Source organism: Rhododendron vialii, chromosome 4a (genome assembly GCF_030253575.1).
Source record: "Rhododendron vialii isolate Sample 1 chromosome 4a, ASM3025357v1".
Classification (NCBI taxonomy): domain Eukaryota; kingdom Viridiplantae; phylum Streptophyta; class Magnoliopsida; order Ericales; family Ericaceae; genus Rhododendron; species Rhododendron vialii.
This window is the reverse complement of record NC_080560.1, coordinates 7594043-7615000: the sequence shown is the minus strand read 5'-3', so window position 1 is coordinate 7615000 and position 20958 is coordinate 7594043. Positions and strand designations below refer to the sequence as shown.

The 20958-nt window shown below is 37.8% G+C and overlaps 1 protein-coding gene and 1 long non-coding RNA gene across 2 annotated transcripts; both read right to left on the bottom strand.

Annotated features, from left to right (window-relative positions):
- Positions 1–1010: 1010 nt before the first annotated feature.
- LOC131322995 (uncharacterized) lies at positions 1011–3753 on the bottom strand. The gene is made up of 3 exons (XR_009199048.1): positions 3394–3753; positions 3225–3294; positions 1011–2572 (listed from the first exon to the last, which is right to left on the bottom strand). It is a non-coding gene; the product is annotated as an uncharacterized LOC131322995 (long non-coding RNA).
- A 1288-nt stretch (positions 3754–5041) lies between these two features.
- On the bottom strand, positions 5042–10738 carry LOC131322989 (receptor kinase-like protein Xa21). Its single transcript, XM_058354602.1, has 4 exons — positions 7868–10738; positions 7144–7478; positions 5890–5948; positions 5042–5273 (listed from the first exon to the last, which is right to left on the bottom strand). Exons 1-3 carry the CDS (start codon positions 10287–10289, stop codon positions 5913–5915), a joined length of 2793 nt encoding a protein of 930 aa, XP_058210585.1. The 5' UTR covers positions 10290–10738; the 3' UTR covers positions 5042–5273; positions 5890–5912.
- Positions 10739–20958: the final 10220 nt, after the last annotated feature.

The following is a 20958-nucleotide window of genomic DNA, read 5'->3' as shown; positions in this document are numbered from 1 at the left end:
CAAAAAGATTTCCAAAAGGTGTTTCATATTAACACCACCACTGAGTCTCGCCAATATAATCCAGAACATAAGTCACTTAATTTGTTCCCCTCTCGTGGAGTGTGATTCATAGAGCTCTTACTACAAATCTGACAATCCTCAATTAGATTCCTATGAGGGCGATGAGAAGCTGGATTTTCTTTGGTCCTATTCACTACTTGCAGCAAATCCATCTCTTTGGTTAGATTCACTACTTGCAGCAAATCCATCTCCATTTCTACTTGAGTCTCTCCTTGTCCGAGGATGCATTCCTGAAATCCATGCTCCTTTGTCATCCATAAGCACACCACCAAAGCCAGTAGCTTCTTGATTACCCTTGGAGCATCGCAAGTACTCAATTTCACATTAAACCACAATATGCAATTATTGGAATGTAGAATCACCAGTTTCTCAAAAAGCATTTTTTAAGTGCCATAAAAGGGGCAGCCTCGGCGCCAATATACCCATACATGCCTTCCCCATTCGAAACCTTCCATATCTCCTTATCTGCAAAATAAAAAACGTTGAACTACATTATGCAATTAAGTTCAGAACTTGAGAAATGATTTATTCACACCTGAAACAATTAAAACCAAATCAAAATTTTGCCCAAATGAAATTGTACACATTAAGAACTTGAGAAATGATTTATTCTATTTCCTCGTCCATTTCAAGTTTTCTCATATACATTAAGTTTTTGAGTAACTCAGTTAATACTCTCTCGAAACAAATAGCTGCTTCAATTCACACAACTATTCAACCCAATGGTCATTACAAAGGCCATTATGCATGCCACACTTGATACTAATGCTGGAAGGCAAGGTATTCAAAAGGGATTAAATAAAGCAGAGAAACTATCAGTAAAACTCCTTAATAAAAGTCAATAACAAACCAAATAAATTTCGCCCATAATTCTTTTTGTTAATTGTTCATGTCCTTTGACAGTGAACTAAAAGCCACGTAAAGAATAAAAAATAAAAATAAAAAGAAGAAGAAGGAACGGCCCTTATCTTAATTATTCAGTTTTCATCTGTACACCATGAATGCAAAGTTTAACAAAAACATGGATTCTACTTATGAAGATAAAAAATCATGTTAGAAAACCAAGTTAAGGATTGACCAAAAGAATAAGAAAGGTACTGAATGAGTACACGTTTTTACCCCTAGTTGTTATCGTTTGCTGTGATTTCGCTAGAGGAGATGGAGGATAGAAAAGAAGAGGGGCCGAATCACTCCATGGTGGTGATGGGAGGATGCCGGTGGTCATTGGCGGAAGGGCCTACTGCTGCGAGGGGAGGTTCTTTGTCTTTGAGTAGGGGCAAGGTGAGCGGTGGTGTGGGTGGAGGATGGGGGAGATGTGTTAAAAAGTCGCTTCCTGCACAAAAGATAAAATTTTGGGTTCAATGTAGAAATCATCCATCTACAAATCTGTCACAAAATGAATGAAGGAGAACCAATTACAATACATGAACCACATATCTAATATGCATATCTAAACGTGGTCATAGTTTTCAGCTTTTAACATTTCTCATCCATAAAAACCGCAAAAACTGCATCATTGAATAATAGTTTTGAGGCTCATGTCTTGGAACTAAATTGGTATTGCCATCACAACTTTCGCCACTAACCACATCCTAACAGTGAAGTGAAGATGCCAAGATTACCTGTTGTGATTTTTAATTTCTAATGGGAATTGGTTTTCGGGTGGCAGTTAGCAAGGGAAAAAAAATGGTGAGACAGTAGTCACAGTACACTAAAACTGGTGAAATCTAGTTGAGGCATTTTAAAGCATACCAATCTTACTGAAATTACTACCCTCAAGATTACTACCATCAATTAAAGCATACTAATCTTACTGAAATTTTGAGTTCCTCAATAACAGAGTTCCAAATCAAATAAAGCAGTTTAACTTAAACTTCTGCGCAACTAACATGGAACTACCATTTCCTTAACTAATTTTCCTTTCAAAACCACAGCATTGCTGCAGTTTCAGCTAAAATGTGTATTCGTGTAATTGTGAGGGCTGCGTTGAAAATTGAGTGAAGCAAAGAAGGCAGTAAAGCCAAAATTAGGAAAGCGATGAAGCAAAACATAGAATACAAAGAAGGCACAATTTACTTTAATCCAAGGACCCTCTAAAGGAAAAAAGGCCACCTCTGACCCACATGTGGGATGTAAACGTTAGAATGGGGGGCATAAATTTCAACGTTAGAATAGGGGGCAGAAATTTAATGGTGGCAGTTAGCTTGGGAAAAAATGGTGAGACACTAACATAATTGGCGTGTATGGTAAAAGTTAAAGGCAACCTCTATGCTAAGGGAATGAAAATACATGGGGAATGTCTTTTCCATTTTGTTGAACTTCGGATAAATCATGGCTAAGGAATGAATCGGAGCCCGAAATTATCTTCAAAAATTGAAATCATTTCTTCGAATACTTGGAATGCTTATGAAAGGGACATGTTACCAGAGTTACCTGAGAATAGCACAAAGGCAAATCAGTTTCAGCAACCGAAATCATGGCTAAGGAATGAATCAAAGGCTGAAATCAAAAGCTGAGAAAACACAAACTACATGTAAATATAAGAGTGATGGAAGAACAATATCCTGAAAGTCTAAGAAAAATCTGCAAAACCCATATGCCATACATGTATTTCTCCCACATTTTGTCGAACAAAGTGCATGCAAGTGGAGATGGGAGCACATTTTTAACAGTTGTCCAATTGCAGTTTATATGAACAATTCGAAAGAAAAAACAAATCACTGAAACTATAGAATCCAGAACGCACTTCTTTGGATGGCATCCAAATACCAGTTTGTCAAACACAATTGATTGTGGAAATGGGATAGTCAGGAACCTCACTTGATAGTAGCTTGGAATCTAACTAAACATTTTGCTCCCAAAAGAATCAATTTACTCGATCTCCATTATCTTGGCGTTCTTTCATATAGGCTTTTTAACAAACACTACATATGCATCTTTTCCAGACCCACGCGGCTTACCAGTCTGAACATGAAAATAACTTATCAAGCATGTAAGTATGAAACAATAGCTACTAAGTAGTCAGTCAAGTTCCACAAATAAGAACAGTATAAATTTTAGAATGCACTATGAATTTTCAATAGTTTGATTTATAGCATGCACTATGAATTTTACAATTTTAGAAGTGCAGTTCCAGACAGATGGTTGAGAGAGAGACGTAAAACCTTTGCTCCGATCACCGATGAAGGGTCACCCACTCATCGAAATGCAGTTCCCTTTGCTTGTTTCCCACCACTGAATCACAATACCAAGGATTTAGACAAATGAAATCAAACATGAAGCGAGAATTGAACACCATAAATAAATGATGATGACAGGAAAAAATCGTAGTACTTGCTCCGTTTGGTGCAAACACTCAGACTCGCCATCGGAAATCCACACGGCAACACCTCTGGGCTTAAACAACGACTGCTGAAGAAACAACCACTTGGCTGCTGATGCTGCCGGAGAACTCCCTCCGCCGCCGCCTACTAATCATGACCGGAGTGGAAGTGATTTTCCGTCTTCTGATTAAATACAGTAAAGGAGAGTGATCGAAGAGAGAGAGTCGAGAGAGGGAGACAGAGCGAGGGTGAGGTAAGGGAATATGGCTGGGGTTTCACAAAATGTCTGCGTTTATACGTTTCAAATTTTGGAAATCTAATCCTAGTTTTACCAAAATGCCATTTATTATAACCCTTGGATGGATCAAGCATTTACGGGCGTGCCATTGTAGAATGGATGGTGTAGATTTATACCGGAGACAATTTTGGACCGTTGGTTGTCTTTTAGATTCAAATTCAGTCCTATCTTATTATATAGATTTTTTTCCGCTGCGTTATAAACCAAAATTCTCTCTCTAACCATCCCTGTCACTGTCTTGCAAGGCCGGCCCCTTCCCTTCCCTCTCTTGAATGCGAATGCTCAAAAGTAGTTGGGTCGGAAAGGCAATTGAAATCAAATGGAGATCCAATTCATCAAAGTTGTACTCCAAATATCAAAGCCTCGACCAAAGGGTTTAATCACTACCACACCAATTACTCAAGATTTTGGGATCAAATCATCGTCTCCAATTTTTTTTTTGGATCAGCAAATCATCGTCTCCACTTTCCCACCGAAAGAACAAGAAAAATAAATCAGGATTTGGGGGAGACATTTTCTTGGGGTTGCTCTGGCTAAGCAAAAATGGTAGTATCAGTTTTCAACAAATGCATTGAAAGCTCTCCCGAAGAAATGGAGGCGTGGGGTTGTTGCCTCTTTTGCCTTCAGATATTTCTTCTCTGAATCCATTGAATGTTTCTTAATAATGGAGATATAAATCATTCACTTGTTCCCAAGCAATAGAATCATCTCATTTGGTCATGGCTGACCCAAAGAAAGGCCACCGGCCCACCGCCTTCCCCGGCTTTGAATGGCTGGGACAAGCTAATGGTGTTATTGAAATTTCAGAGATTAGTCGAGATGAGCATAAATTGACCACAACTCCCTAAGTGATCAAAAAAGAAATCATGTCACCTATATGACTCACAACGCTCGAATAATTGCACTAACGCAATATAATCAAAAATCTGAAGGTATTTTGATGCCAAGAACTAGAATCATGTCATTTAATCCTTCATTACCCGTTGCCTTCACTGGCTTGAAATGACCAGCGCTAATGAACCTGGTATTGGTCTTCTAGAGATTACTTGCACTGATGTAAATAATTAATGTTGCAAGGTCATGTTCATGTTGGGCATTACCAATTTGATTCGATTCTTGCTTTCTTCCAACATTGTCGAATGGAAGATGGATTTGGTCTCCCTGCTTAATCGAAGTGTCTGTGTCACGACCCAACCCAAAAATACATGAGTTATGACCCAACCCAAAAACACATGAGTTATGACTGGCTAATGAGGTTAACTCACTAAGGCTTGCTAATTAAATAGTTTAGGGATTTTCTGCTCATGAATCTATAAATCAATAAAAAAAATACCCGAGTATAACATAAAATGCGGAAGCGTGATAAATTAACAACTGATAAATTAACAAGATCTAAGTGCAAGATAGATTGAAGTTATTACAAGCATCCTAGATTAAACCTAAGCATAACCAAAGTTCTAGCCACAAATCCGGCACAACCGTCAACAAAAGATACAAGTCTAAGTAAACACAATCCTACTACATAATTGAACAAAACAACAACATCCAGGCTTCTTCGGCCATCAAGCATGATCCACAAAGTCATAAATTACCTGCAACGTTACATACAATGATGTCTGAAGCACTAGGCTAGTGTGTGACAAATCTTACTAGTTTCCATGAATTAATAAGTCAACGTATTCATTTCTCAAAATGTAAATCTTTATATCCAACATTTAAGGCCCATGTTGCAAACATTTCATTTAGCAAATAATGGCTCAACTAGGCCCGTTCACAACAATCACATGTCAAGTGTTCCATCTCATTAACAACTTCTACACAAAAATGTTCAACAGCCACCGGTAGTTAAGGAGCCACCCTAAATATAAATATTATAAATTTTTGAAGTGACATCACGCCACGATCATTTGGCTATGATCTCCCTTATTACTTTGCCTTACTATTCACTTCCGCTAGCTGTCGGACACCGTTCGAACCACGTGTCATTAATAGTTATGAATCCCAAATTATCCGTTTTCATAAAAATCATGGAAATTTTAAAAGATAGCATGCGTTTCTTTTTTTTTCCTTCACGTGGTTCAAAATCCTTGTACACACCATATTTGCAACATAGTAGCACATGTGAAACAATAAGTTCTACCGTTAAGCCAAAACAAAGCACGCATCCTTCTCATTCAAAAATTCAAGTAAGGCATATACAAGACTCACCGAGAGCGTGCCGAGCAAATTTGTCAAATGTGCGAGCTATGGGTCCCCAATGTTTGGACCTAAACACATCAAACCAAACCTATTAAGGTTATGATACGTCACACATGCGCAAGTACGTTAAGTGACAAGATCAATAACGTGTAAGGCTTGAGCTATACAATATGGTTTCTAAGCAGAGCAGTCCCGGAAACCGATGAAAACCCATATCCATTTAACTCAGAAATTTATGTAATATTACAGGGACACAGAAAAAAATGTCAGGAAGACAAGTCCTCAAGAACTCAAAGGCTAGAAATGCCCACAAGTATATAGGGTGAAAACTCAACACACCAAATGTGGTCAGAACAGGACCAGGATGGAAAACGGATGAATTCGAGTTCAGATTCAGAATTTGGTGCAAGAATCATCCAAAAACAGGTTTTATAGAGTCCTAGGGAATTTTCAGAAGATTACTGATCGCCGGAGGTGTACCAGTTGTCCAGAGAGGGGAAAAAATGGCACCATTAATGGGGGTTTTCAAGCTAAGTCTAAAGTTTACTCAAAGATAGATATTGAGGCATCACAATATAATAACATATGATCACAAACACAAGATTGAGGTTGAAATTTCGAAGAACAAAGACAATTGTTTTGCCCCCCTCTCTCTCTCTGGCCAAATATAAAACTAGTTTACGATATGATTTGGCTCCCCCTAGACTTGACTGGAGTAGTTGACAAAACTACAAAATATCAAAATGTACCAAAGACATATAATGCTTAACCTCTCTAACTAATTAAAACAACTAGGTTACTAATTTAATCAATCCAAACGCGGGCCAGGTCCTCATAGTGTATATGCTGGCTCGGACACCTTGAGTTATCAATAATGTCTAGCTATCAATGTTGCCCTAGAAAAATAAAACCATGGAGGTTTGAAGCTGATATCGAAGAAAAGGAGAAAGTTCAAAACCATAAAAGAACGAATTTACAAAATATTGAATGAATTTAAAATATAATGCTTAACCTTTGTAAGTAACTAAAACAACTCTGTTACTAATCTAATCAATCCAAACGCGGATCGAGTCCACATAGTGCGTATGCTGCCTCGGATACGCGTATGCTGCGTCGGATACACTGAATTATCAACAATGTCTAGCTATCAATGTTGGCCTAGAAAAACAAAACCATGGAGTATTGATGCCAATATCAGAGAAATAGAGAAAATCAAAAAAGAACAAATTTACAAAATATTGAGTAAGATCTTCAACTGCTTACATTCAAAATATTGTTCTTGACCAGATGAAGCTCATGGAGTGCAATATTTATGTTCATTCGGTCTTTTGGGGACTCTGTAGAGCATGTCAGTCCTATCTTGATGAGGGAGATCAGATTTTCCATTATTTTGCTGCCACATGTCTCCTCGGTTAAAAGCATAGGGTCTACAATCTCCATCACACGTTGAGGCAAGGCAATCCTTGCAAAGTTATGAAGATTAAGGTCTGCCTCAAACATTTTGTCAGTAGGTCTCTTCCTTGTTATCATCTCCAACAACAAGATCCCATAGCTATAAACATCTCCACTAGTTGACATCTCACTTCCCAGACCGTACTCTGCAATTGGTAACATTCAAACTTTAACTCCAAAGCATCCACTTTTGGATAACCAAAGCAATACGAAAAGAAAGAGAAAACTTGCTTCAATACACCCTGTGAGTTTTCTAATATAAAACTAGTACATCTACACTAATATGTAAGAGCCGGTTCCCTTCACACAAAACTAATTAGAATTACACTCAAATGATCGGAGCCGATCAATTTGTTTAAAATATGTTTTAAGAGTTTCCGGAAAAAAATCAACTCATTCTAAACAATTGAATATGGTTTGTATCATGATGAGACAATACGCAATTCAATATCTTGAATGACATGGACAAATCACAACCCATTTAACATTTTCATGGTGTCTAACTAACTACTCTTGTGCTGAAATTTGGTGTTACCTGGAGCTGCATATCCAATGGTTCCCCTTATTGCTGTTGAACTACTAGTACTTGGACTGTTGAGCTTTCCACGAAATCTAGCTAGACCGAAATCTCCAACATGGGCAACCATGTCATCATCAAGAAGGACATTACTCGGTTTTAAATCGCAGTGAATAATTGGCATTTCGCATTGGTGATGAAGATAATCAAGTGCACAAGCCACATCTATGGCAATGTCTACTCTTTGTAGAAGATTGAGTCCCACGAACTCACGTTCTCCATTATTTTCTTCTGGAATAGCATGCAACCATTTATCTAGACTTCCATTCGGCATGAACTTGTATACTAGAGCTTTAAACTCATTACCTTGAAAATCCATGCTAGAACACGACGTTATGATCGAAACCAAGTTTCGGTGTCGAATATTCCTTAAGGCTTCGCACTCTGCCATGAAACTCTTGGTAGCGCCAGTAGTTTGAAGGTCAAGTACTTTGACCGCAACAACTAACTCCCCGTTTTGTTTAATAACACCTTTATACACACGGCCGAAACTACCAAAACCAAGTAGATTCGTTGAAGAGAAACCTTCAGTTGCTTTGAGAAGTTCTCCATAAGAGACTTTCAAGAATGGATCTTTCAATAATGAAACCTTAGGTTTTGTGTTTCTTTTCTTCTTGAACCAACATTTGAGGAAAGATGATACTGCGGTTACTCCTACAAGTACCGAAGCTGCAATGATTCCTAACATCTGCGAACGAGACATCTTGTTTCTCGATTTTTTTGTAGTGCACCGCGGTAGTTGTAGTTGAGAAATGCCACCACAAAGCCTATGATTTCCGGCAATTGATATTGCACTTGCGTTTGTGAAAACCCCATTCATTGGTAACTCTCCTTCAAAATTGTTGAAAGACAAATTGAGATTCTTCAAGTCAAATGTCCCTAAGAATGTAGGAATTTGACCGGATAAGTTGTTGTGGGAGAGGTCCAAATTTTGAATACCTCTCATAGATTTCATTGATGGAGGAATAGATCCTTGAAAGAAATTTTGTTTCAAAAATAGATTTTCAAGGCTACTGCAACTACCAAGAGTATTAGGAATTTCACCAAACAAACCATTCTCGGAGATATCAATCTCTGCTAAATTTTTGAGCTTTCCAACCTCAGGTGGCAAGGATCCAGACAAACGGTTGCGAGCTAGATGCAATGCAATTGAAAGAGAAGAGACCATCAAAAGTTGTCTTGGTATGCTCCCATTAAGGTTATTATCAGAAAGTGTTAGAATTAACAAATTCTGACAGTTGCCAAGACTCGCAGGTATGGCTCCCTCTAGTCTGTTTTTCTCTAAGTAAAGTTTATTCATCATTGACAAGTTTCCAATAGACTTTGGAATTTCACCTGAGATTGTATTGTATGAAAATGACAAGTATTGCAACTTATGAAGATAACCTATGCTCTCAGGAATTGAGCCTGTGAATAGGTTGTCATTTAGTTCTAAAACTTCAAGATTCACTAGTTTTCCTATTGTTGATGGAATAGATCCATAGATTTGATTTCCACTTATTCTCAACTGATCAAGAGAGATTGATAGATTGCCCACAGAATCCGGTAATAAACCTCCAAATTCGTTATTATCCAAATCCATCGATTCTAAATTGCTACAATTGGTGAAAGAACTAAGAAAGGATAGTCCATTAGATCCCCTAGTTTTAAAGTTGTTATCCGACAGACTTATAAAACGGAGATTTCGTAGGGCTCCGAAATCATTTCTTAGGCTTCCACCGAAATTGTTCTCATCCAACTCGAGTAGTACCAACTGTGAACAGTTGGATATTGAAAGTGGAATGGGTCCATTGAATTTGTTGGTGAATAGGTGAAGGGCCTCAAGGTGAGGGAACATGAAACCGAAAGAAGGCGGAAGACTACCCCAAAGTTGATTATGAGGCACTGATAATCTAATTAGCAACGATAGGTTGTATAAGGCAGGAGGGATGGTACCTGAAATTGTAGTGTTACCCAACCAAAGTTCTCTTAAATTTTTCAATTGACCCAAAGCATTTGGAATGCTTCCTCCAAAAGGGTTGTCACAGGCGTCAAAGTGTTCCAGAGAGGTAAGATTCCCAATCGAAGGAGGAATCCCATGGCCTCCTGTGAAATTATTTCTATCAATGTAGAGTGTTACGAGTCTCGGCATAAAATAAGCAAGTTCTTTCGGGAACTCTCCAACTAGCTTGTTTGTGGATACACTAAGGTATGTTAGATTTGAGCAACGGAATAGGCTTGTTGGAATTGTACCTTTGAAACCGTTAAGCTCCAGATCCAGTTTCTGTAACCTAAAAAGATTACCGAGTTCGGTTGGAATTTCACCAATGAAAGTATTGTTTTTGAGGCTAAGCTCGTGGAGAAAGCTAAGGTTTCCGATGTAATGAGACAAAAAGCCCATTAGACCTCTAGATGTGAGGTCTATAACGATGACTCATTCGTGTCGACGACTGCATTTGACACCTTTCCAGTGACAGAAATGGAGAGATTCATTCCATGAGCTCAAGGCCTGTTGATATTCTGGGAAAATATTCGACTTGAAGGCCAATAATGCATGGAAATCGGTCTCGTTGCCAGCAACATTAATAGGGTTAATATGACTAAGGGATGTCGTTGGGTTAAGGGCAAGGGCTTTGATTTGAAGCAATGGGATGAGAGAGAGAAATAAGGGTAGGACAGAAATTGAGAGTAATTTTGTTATGAGACTCATCTTGGTGTGTGGTCTGAGTTCTCAATCGGAGTATGTTCAATTGAAGTTATATAAGCAGGAACATGAATGTCCAAGTCCAACCACATAATTCTAGTCGTCTCATTGGTGCAACTTGCAAGTCTTTGTTTGGACGTGTGGGAGGCCAAACATTCTAAACCTTGGGGTCACTGGGACTTATGCCTAATTGTTATTTTCAGGGTCTCGGAATTAGTTGAGGTGCGCAAGCTGGCTCGGACATCCGATTATAAAAAAAAAGTCTTTGTTTGGCATTGTAGAGTTTGAGGGATTGAAATATATATTGGCAGACTTGTATACTAACTAACATGCAGTCTTTGGTATGTGGAATTATCAAAGGAAAATTAGGTTGAGTTTCCCAAAATACCTTGGGCTACATCTTATTGACATCAGCAACTTTGATTCCTAAAAAACAACCTTTAGTCTCAAAAATTGATACATGTGAAGAGAATGTCAAGTTTTGAAATTCGTATTTTTTGGGGCTAGGGGAAACTCACCCTTAATAAATTCTGTGGGGTTGAAGAAGAGGACATTGATATTGGCATTTACTTCCCTACCCAAATCTCTCAAAGTTCCTCCAAACACAATTTTGTAGGTTCTAAAAAACAGAGTTCTAAAGCATTGTTCAGAGTAGTTTACATTATAGACGTTGTATTGAGAAATAACTATTTATTAAGAATTAGCTTGATCATTTTTCTATCAATGTACGACCAAATTGATTTCACACAGAAGTGTTCTTCTAATAGGCGTCTCCGAAATAAACGGTGGGAATTGATGGTATTTGGGAGTCTTACGAAACCCTCAAAGTCGAGTTTGAGAGGGTGGGATGGAGGTGATCTTGTAATTTCCAGAAATGTGCCGAAGAGGCTGTCATTATTAAGAGTTTTCAGAAACCAATATTTCCACAAACCAGTCAAAAAATATTTGGGGTTATCAAGAATTTCCACAAACCTTGTCACCGGCCGGTGGGCCATTATATTAGTGGCCGTCGGTTTGTCAGCCCCTTTATAAATCTCTCAAGAATTTGTTTGGACAAATATGAAAGAGAAATGATTTTTACACTCCCCTCTTTTATATTTATACTCCTTATTTTATCACTCCCCATATGAAAAAAGAGAGTGTGGAAATCACTCCCCATATAAAATACCATCTAAAAGTCCTTACTAATTTATGCCCCCATAATTGTAAAGCTTGAAATGCATGTTCTCTACATGGTACCGTTTGAATTGCAACACAACAAGAGTGTAACTTTCTAAACCTCCTAGCTCTCACTATCCTGTAATTTTCCCTTCCCCCTGCGCCAACTCTCGCCCTCCCTTCCTCCATCGTTATCCTTCTGCTTACCTCTAACGGCCCACTACAATTTGCATCAATTGCTTCGGCCCCTCCACGGTCAGTATCGGAGAATATTATACACCACCAGGAAGTCCCCAAAGTAAAGTCAAGTGATTTTAATTAGAAATAACTGAACTTAGACGTATGCCAAAGTTTCTAGCCTCCGGGGGACGTCGTTATTGATACTCTATTTGTTTCCCAAAGTACGTACTATGGGGTTCTGGAATCCATTAAAGACTAATCAACAAAAACCAAAAGCAATGGCCAAGAGTATCTATAACCTTGAGAGCCCAAATTAACATTAACAAAGCACCAGAGATACAGCGGAAAACCAAACAAACCATAAAGACAAGGTATTGTAAGGTGTTTGGCAAGGTGCACTATGACTTTTGCAAGGTAGATTGCAGGAGCTTTATCTAATAATGAACATGATTCATATATCTGTGTCGATAAGAAAATGCGGAAAGAAGTTTGGCATTATTAAGACTAAGTAATTTGAGGAGAAATAAAGAGAAAAGTATAAAAAATAGGTTTACTCACCAAGGCCTGCGAATTAAATAGTTTAGAAACTTTCTGCTCATTAATTTATAAATAAATAAAAATACTCAAGTATAACAGAAAAAAAAGCGAAAGCTGTGATAAATTAACCAGAGCTAGATGTAAGATAGGTTAAGTTATTACAAACATCTTGAATTAAACATAAGAATAACCACGGTCTTGGCCACAAGTCCGGCACAACCATCAACAAAAGATACAAGTATAAATTACAAGTTCACATGATCCTACTACATAATTAAAACAAAATAATTACATCCAAGCTTCTTTTACTGTTAAGCGTATTCCACAAAATTATAAATTACCTGCAATGTTATGTACAACGACATCTTAAGTACTACGCTAGTGTGAGATAAGGTATGCTAACTTACAAGTTTCCATGATAGATAAGTCAACAATTCATTTGTCAAAACATAAATCTTTATATATATCTAACATTTTAGGCCATGTTGCAAACATTTCATTCAGCAAATAACTGCTCAACTAGGTCTGCTCATGACAATCACGTGTCAAGTATTCCATCTCATTAACGACTTATATGCAAAATGTTCAACGGCCACTAGTAGTTAGGGAGCGACCGTAAATATAACAAAGTTATGATCTGGCTAGCTATGATCCCTTCTTATTACTTCACGTCACTATTCACTTCCCCAAGTAGCCGGAGCATCATTGGAACTACATGTCATTAATTAATAGTTATGAATCCCAAATTATCCCAAATTGGAAAAGATAGCATGCGTTTCTTCTCTTTCTTTTTTTTCACGTGGTTCAAAATCCTTGTAAACATTTATCATATTTGAAACATAATAGCACATGTGAAACAATAAGTTCTACCACTAAGCCAAAATAAAGCTTCTCATCCCGTGCCAAGCAATCTGGTCAAATGTGAGAGCTATATACGGGTCCCTGATGTTCGAACCTAAACACATCAAACCAAACTGATTAAGGCTCACGATACGTCAAACACAAGTTCGTAAGCGCCAAGAGTTTATCTATAATGTGTAAGGCTCAAGCTATACAGTATAATTTCTAAAACAGAGCAGTCCCGGGAAACCTATGAAAACCCATATCAATTTAACTCAGAAACTAATGTAATCTTACAGGAACATAGACAAAGATGTTAGGAAGACAAGTCGTGAAGAACTTGAAGGCTAAAAATGGCCAGAAGGGAAATGGAGGCTAGGGGACGGATTCAATAATTCTAAGTACACAAAATCTATCCTGAAATTATCCAAAAAGTGAATCTCTACCGTTGATTTATCTTCTGAAGTGAATCTGTACTATTGATTTATCTTTTGGGGGTAATTTCGTGGTACGTTTTTTTGTGTTCCTAACATTGCTGGGCTCGAGAGAAAAGGGAGGACTATACAACTAGTTTAGGATATGATTTTGTTCCTCCTAGCCACGCGCGCACACAGTCACGAAATTCTCTCTTATATTTTAGAACTTATAAATACTAAGAATTTCTATGCCAATAAAATATAGGGTGTTACTATCTATCCCCCTAATAGTTCGTCAAAGCAGACACTTTGAAAATGTTGCATCAAGAATTTTCAAAAGTCTAGTCATCCGTGTTGCGCGCCATGGTATTAGTGGCCACTACAACTACCCACCAATAGGCACTGCGGTCAATATCCTCCCTCCCCTACCCACATTTGATCAAAGTTATTGGGTTCGATTATTTTGGAATTGGACCTAAACCAATAAGTGGAACGACTTGGGAGATTCTACACCACCACTGATTAGTAAGGTCAAATCGAAAGCAAATCATAACCCAATAACGTTGATCCTTTGTGGGTAAAGGAGAATATAATATAACGCACCTTCCCCTTTAACTAGTAGTATAGCATATGTCTCCCCCTAAAAAATAAGATGTTTGAAATTATCTGAGATAATGCTAATGACTATAATAGCACGGTAGACCATCTTAAATCAACACTATCGATCATGGCCTCTTAGTGGAGATGCCTATTTCACGTTCGTTATGCTGTGCTCTTGTTTTAAATTTGACGGTACAAGATGGTTAAATTCTGTACGTATGATAATCCCGTAGCTATTATGAGGAATGTGATTACACACATCCATGATCCATAGTCCGCCAATGTAATGAAAGTTTAAAAAAAGTTATGTCGACAAGAAAATTTAAATGTAAGGTCGATATATTATTACCCTTGCATATAGGAATTAGCTGCCATCTACACGTTGCTAGACGTAGCGTTGAACAAAGGAAAGCCCAAAATTTATTTTCTAAACAATCACACGGTATAATGTTAGTTTTTTTGAACGATAACTTCCACAAGAAAATTATATTGACATTTTAGTTGTAAGTTGTTACTGTCAAGAAGGACAAATTTGACAAATATTTTGATCCTTTGCCCGACATTTTTGTTTTAGCTATTTTAATGGACCCGAGGTGTAAACATAGTGGTTTGGCAACACTTATATACTACTAGTATTTGGGCACGTGCTTAGCAAGTGGAATTTTATGTACTTCGAAACGAAACTGAAAATATGGTCTTCGTTGGTCCTGTCCTGTGCACATGTAATGTATCTGACTTGAGTGATGTTATATATGAAGACATCCTCTTAATGTAGGGGTAGAATTGTGCAAACATGTTATTTTATCTAAGCTCACAAGATATATAGACATATATTATATGAATCTAAAATGCTACTAATGATGAACAAAGAAACAATTAATTTATCTAAGGTCACAAGACATATAGAGGGAAAGGGTTTTCCTCTCAAAGTTGGCTGAGGTCACAACCTTACGCTAAAATGGTGAAAAGAATGCATGCTTATATACTCCCAAAATACGCAGCCTGGCATCAGCCAATCATAAAAGTGCTTCGGAAAGGTGTCGGGGCACGATGGGCGTTCTCTGCACTGCCAGCGCACTATCAGGGCACTCTGGAGCGCATTCTATCAATATATAAGCAAGAAAGAACTATGAACGCGCTCCGGGAACACCATCGCCCCTCTCCACCCCGACGTGCTTTGGGGCGTCCCATGCCTTCGAGGCAACACGGGAGCAGAGCTGTCTGGAAGCTTAATGCCTTTGAAAAAGTTTCGCAACAAGAAACTGATATGTTTAATTGGATGAAATGCTCAGCAGATTAAGTGCCTTAGAAATTGTTAGACTATGTCCTACATTGCTCATCTAAGCCATTCAAACTTGGTTAATATATTCTAGAGGCTATTCCATCGATTGCCAATTGATTTCAGGTTGGAACTCTCCAAGAAATCTAACAGAAATCATTCCGGGATTGTGATTTTACTGGTTCAAGCCACATATTCAATAGAATCATGAAACGTACTCGAATAAATTGGGGCAAACTCGGTGATGACATCAAAATACCAACGAGCAAAAGAAGCCACAGTCCGGCTTTTAATCCTAGTAAGTTATCTTCCAGCTTAAAGATGACGAGATTAATTGAACCTATGTCCATGAAGATAATATTGGGTTCCCTCATTAGTGTTAACCCAATAATAATTTTGTTTGGCCCAAAAGAGTCATATTTTTTAATTTTTGTGGGCTAGTTTTTGGAATATTCTACACACTTTGGAGCACATGATTTGTTGGGATCAGAAATGCTTCTCCTGGAAGCTAATTTGTTTTCTGTCTGTTTTGGGGAAAATCCATCAGAAAAGTTAGTAGCCTTTGGAAAGAAAAAGAAAAGCTCAGTGCACTGTGTGTTAGTGTTTCGGTGGTTAAGAGAACCAATTGGGGCAGCCATTCTGTCTTTCTCTTGAAGCTATATTCTGCATCCTCTCCATCAACATTTGGGGCTGGTTTGTGCTCTGTTTCCCGCTCTCCATTTCCAGCAACTATCGGAGGGTTTTGTTCATCTATTTGGTGAGGTCTTTCCTCTTTTGTATTTGTGATTGTTGGATACACCTTAGGGTGTTTGTGAGATCTTGAATCTCTTTGTAAACCCATTTGTAAGATATTCGTTGATAGTGGAATCGGACTCGTGTTCCGTGGACGTACTTCACACTTTTGGGGAACCACATAAAAATTCTTTGTATTCGTTGGGTTTGTGATTTGTGCATTTGGATTACGTTCGCTGCAGTTTTATTATTTGTGATTTACTTGTGAGAAATTCCGCATTTTTTTTCCCAACAGATAGTATGAGCATAACAATATGCGAACCAAATTGACCGTTAATCGGAGAGCAACGTTACGCTAGCTTTATCTCAGTCGACGTGGGAAACATAACTGCAGCAAGCATAAGCAAGTGCTCAACAAGTCAAGGACATTCATGGCCAAAGGATTTATACCATTGGTACAACGTGAAAAATATACACCATTCGTACAACGTGAAAGGCACCTTGCATTCAACCTCTAAATTGTCCATCCTCTAATTTGTCCAAAGGATTTACCAAGAGATAGATTCTTCTAAAGAAACAAAATGGAACCAAAGTTTTTTGCACTTAGAACTCAGTTTCAGCGGTTGGGAAACCAGCTCCAGCAGTTTCAAAAGCAGTTTTGGCAATTTTAAAGCCGATTTCAGAAGTAGAATAGCAGTTTCTGAAGTTAGAATACCGGTTTCAGCAACTTATAACCCTGTTTCAGCAGTGGAAACCAGTTTCAGCATACATCATAAGAAGACGATAGGACATACACCAAGCATAAAACATACACTGAACACATTAAGAGACAGTAAAGAATTGTGATAAGGAGATGAGCACAATTGAGTTCAGTGTATGGCATTTTTGAATTATTGTTCTTTATGACACAAATGAAACTATTTTGTAAACCAAAGCTCTTGGTCATCTCAAATTGCGGAATTCCTTAAAGGAAAAACCAATTAATCGAGATCTTCTTTCTTTTCTTTCTGTTCGTTTCTTTTACTTTTTATTTTAAGCTTTTTGAAGAAACCATCTTTTTGTTTTCTAGCCAATTCACTCAATAAGATTAAGTAACTCGACGAGAAAAGTACAAATATTATATTTTGTTATGGGCACCAATTTGTTATGGACGGCAAAGTTTTATCCTTAATCTATAATTAATGATGAATGTTCATGGCCTTTCCTTATAGAAATTTTATATCCATCTCAAAATCAATTGGCAATGAGTGAAGAGGTCCCATATGTTATTAAGTGATCACCCATTCCACTCCAAAGCAATGTGGGATTTATTTCCTCAACATCCCCCCTCACGTGCAGCCGCATTTGAGGTCTGTCACGTGTGGCCACTTTTGGGTCCTATTATCGTGCAGCCTTTTCGCTGGTCTGTCATCGCGGGGTGTGGATTGTGAATTTTATAAAATGTGGGGTGGAAAGGGCCCCGCTCTGATACCATATAGAAACTTTATATCCATCTCAAAACCAATTGGCAATGAGTGAAGAGGTCCCATATGTTATTAAGTGATCACCCATTCCACTCTCAAGCAATGTGGGATTCATTTCCTCAACATTCCTCTCTCTCGCAGGTGCTACCTTTCTACCTAATAATCCCAATGAAACGGACTCGGTAATATGGAATTGATCCTCTTGTTACCTGGCATAACATGGTTTGATTCTCTGGATATATATCCCTAGACACGGTTTTATCCTTTTGGATGGCTGTCAGAAGGAGCCTTGATCGAGCTAGAGATTAACTTCATAGCTGGGGTGTCATATAGAACTCCAATTTCCTCTCTCTGTATCCCTGCTGGTCCTACTCTTTAGTTCCAGAAAGTTGCCTAGTTCTGTTTCAGAAAGTTCCCTGGTTCTGTTCCAATTTCAAAAAGAGAGGTTTTCACATCTCTGTGTGTCCGAACCAGCCTACGCTAGCCTTCACCAATCCCCGGGAGACTAATTCCACCATCCACTAGCCCACGGGGGTGCCTAATTTCTCTGCCTTAGCGTACGTCTAATCTGGAGAGACGGAGATAGCACAATAGCTGGATACCTAGTTATGAAAAAGAAAAGATAGAGGAGGATGTGAGAGCTTGTTCGGCATCATAGAGACAGATTGATCCTTCTGCAAGAAACAAGAACTTAGGTGATATACGGGATATATATATGTCTAATAGATGTTTTAGGAAGCCTTAATTTGTCTCTATTGATTCTACGGTTGCCCAGTAGCCTAGCTTGTCCTGTTATATATGCTCTAGTTGCTAGCAAGGGTATGGCAGCAGCTGATGTTTGCTCTTTTATGTTCCAGACACCAATTACTTTAGGTTCGATGGTGCTACAAGTACTTAATGAAGAATGGCTGTTTTCTAACTCTAAATCCTTCTTCAGGTTGTTCATGGACCTGGAGAAAGCTTCTCAATGTCAGATCGCTAGTTAGACCTTTCGTCAAAGATATCATTGGAGATGGCCAAAGAGCTTTCCCGTGCCATGATAATTGCACCCCCACCCAACACCAACTCATCAAGAACCTCCGAGTACTTATTTTAAATCTTAGAGTCATGGCGTTTTCAGGATTCCTACAAATGCCAAAAGATTCCATTGTTGTTTACAATGATCAATGGGTGTTGGTGTGTGGCCATTTCCTTCTTCACTCCTTCCAAATTTCCTACCCCACTATCTCAGGTCAGATCAGGTCCAACGATCTATCTATTCCTCCCTTACTCTCAAAGTTGCCAAGTAAAAAAAATCTTATTTGGAAGCCTACGGCCATTCCAAGACTACGTCATTCTTTGGATGGCTATAAGTAAGTGTCAGAACCGCTGGGTTATTCAGACTTCTCCTCTTTGCCGTCTCTGCAATGGTTTTTGAGGATCTTCAACACCTATTCTTCTTGCCAGTTCTCTAGATGTGTCTAGCAGCAGATTTGGTGTCTCTATGGCATTTCTAAAGCTCATCAGTCATGAGATAATGAGCTTAACTGGCTCATAGGGAAGTTCAGTGGTAATTCTTTCCGCAACATAATCAGGAAGACTGCTTGGGTAGCTTGGTTATGACAATGAAGAAATTGCAGAGTTTTCCAAGTGATTCAGATATCTCCATGCCCTTCAAAATAACTTAGTGTATGTCTAATCTGGAGAGACGGAGATAGCACAATAGCTGGATACCTAGTTATGAAAAGAAAAGATAGAGGAGGATGTGAAAGCTTGTTCAACATTATGGAGACAGAGCCCGTTTCAGTTTTGTAAAAAAAGAACTTTTAAAAAAGGAAAATAATTTTAAGCTCAAAAATCATGTGTTTATGCAAATAATTTTTCTATGGATCTTATTTGATAGATCTCATTGAGATATTTTAAATGGTGAAAAAAATTTAAATATTATTTTTCATTTTCGTTATATTTGAGTTTGAAATTACCTTCTTTTTAAAAAAGAAGGTTTAGAAAGAGAGCAGAATGGGGCCTAATTCTTCTGCAAGAAACAAGAACCTAGGTGATATACGGGATATATGTGTGTGTGTGTCTAATAGATGTTTTAGGCAGCCTTAATTTGCCCAGTAGCCTAGCTTGTCCTGTTATAGATGCTCTAGTTGCTAGCAAGGGTATGGCAGCAGCTGACACTATTACAAAAATAGATAAAGATTTCAGTCATTTGGTGTGATCTTTCACTTTTAATCTTGCATTCAAAACCGTGGTCTATCAAGGTGTAACTAAAAGTTTCTATCTTTTAACCACAGAATAAAAACCGTGATTAAAACTCATTAAACCGTAACTAAAAACATAAAAACTGTGATTAAAAATGACAAAATCGTGACCTTTAATAACTTAACATCTCAGTTTTATTATAAAACCGTGGTTGTTTAGAGAGTAATAATCTCAATTTCTAAAAAAACCGAGATTAAAAAGTGGCGTTTTCCTAAGAGAAAAAATCCCACTTTATTTATCCTGTTGGGTTTTGAACCTAAGTCTCTTGAGTTTTGCATAGAAGCTTCAACCAATTGCACCACGCAAACTTTTCAATATATAATTGAAATATTTAATATATAACATATGCGTTTAACATTAAAATATATTTCGAACATCATTTTGAACCTTTAAATATTAAAATTAGAAATTTTGATAAACATGAAAGTTGTAGCTCTTTGTGTTTTTGTTCAAACCCAATTTAAATTATCTCAATTAATGGAGTTTTGAGCATAGAGTTATACTCGAAATACATTTGGTGACAAAACGCAACATTCATAAATTTTGTCACCAAAAAGGTACCCATTTGGTGACAAAATATATTTTTATCGCCGAAAGTATCCCATTTTTTGACGAAATATTTTTTTGTAGAATGGTTGAGAGTGACATTTATTTAGGAGTATTGCGCGCGGAGTCGATTAAGGGGTAAGAAACTTTCAACTTTTCCTATATAAGAGCTTTCATTTCAAGTCTTAAAAAAAATGTGATGTATTCTCTAACTTACGATCTCAGTTTCTAGATGATTGAGATTAAAGGTTCTTTTTATCTCAGTTTTTCCGAAATGAGATATATTCTTTCATATACAATCTCAGTTTTTCAAAAATGAGATCTATTCTTTAAGTTACAATCTCACTTTTAGATTATTGAGATTAAAA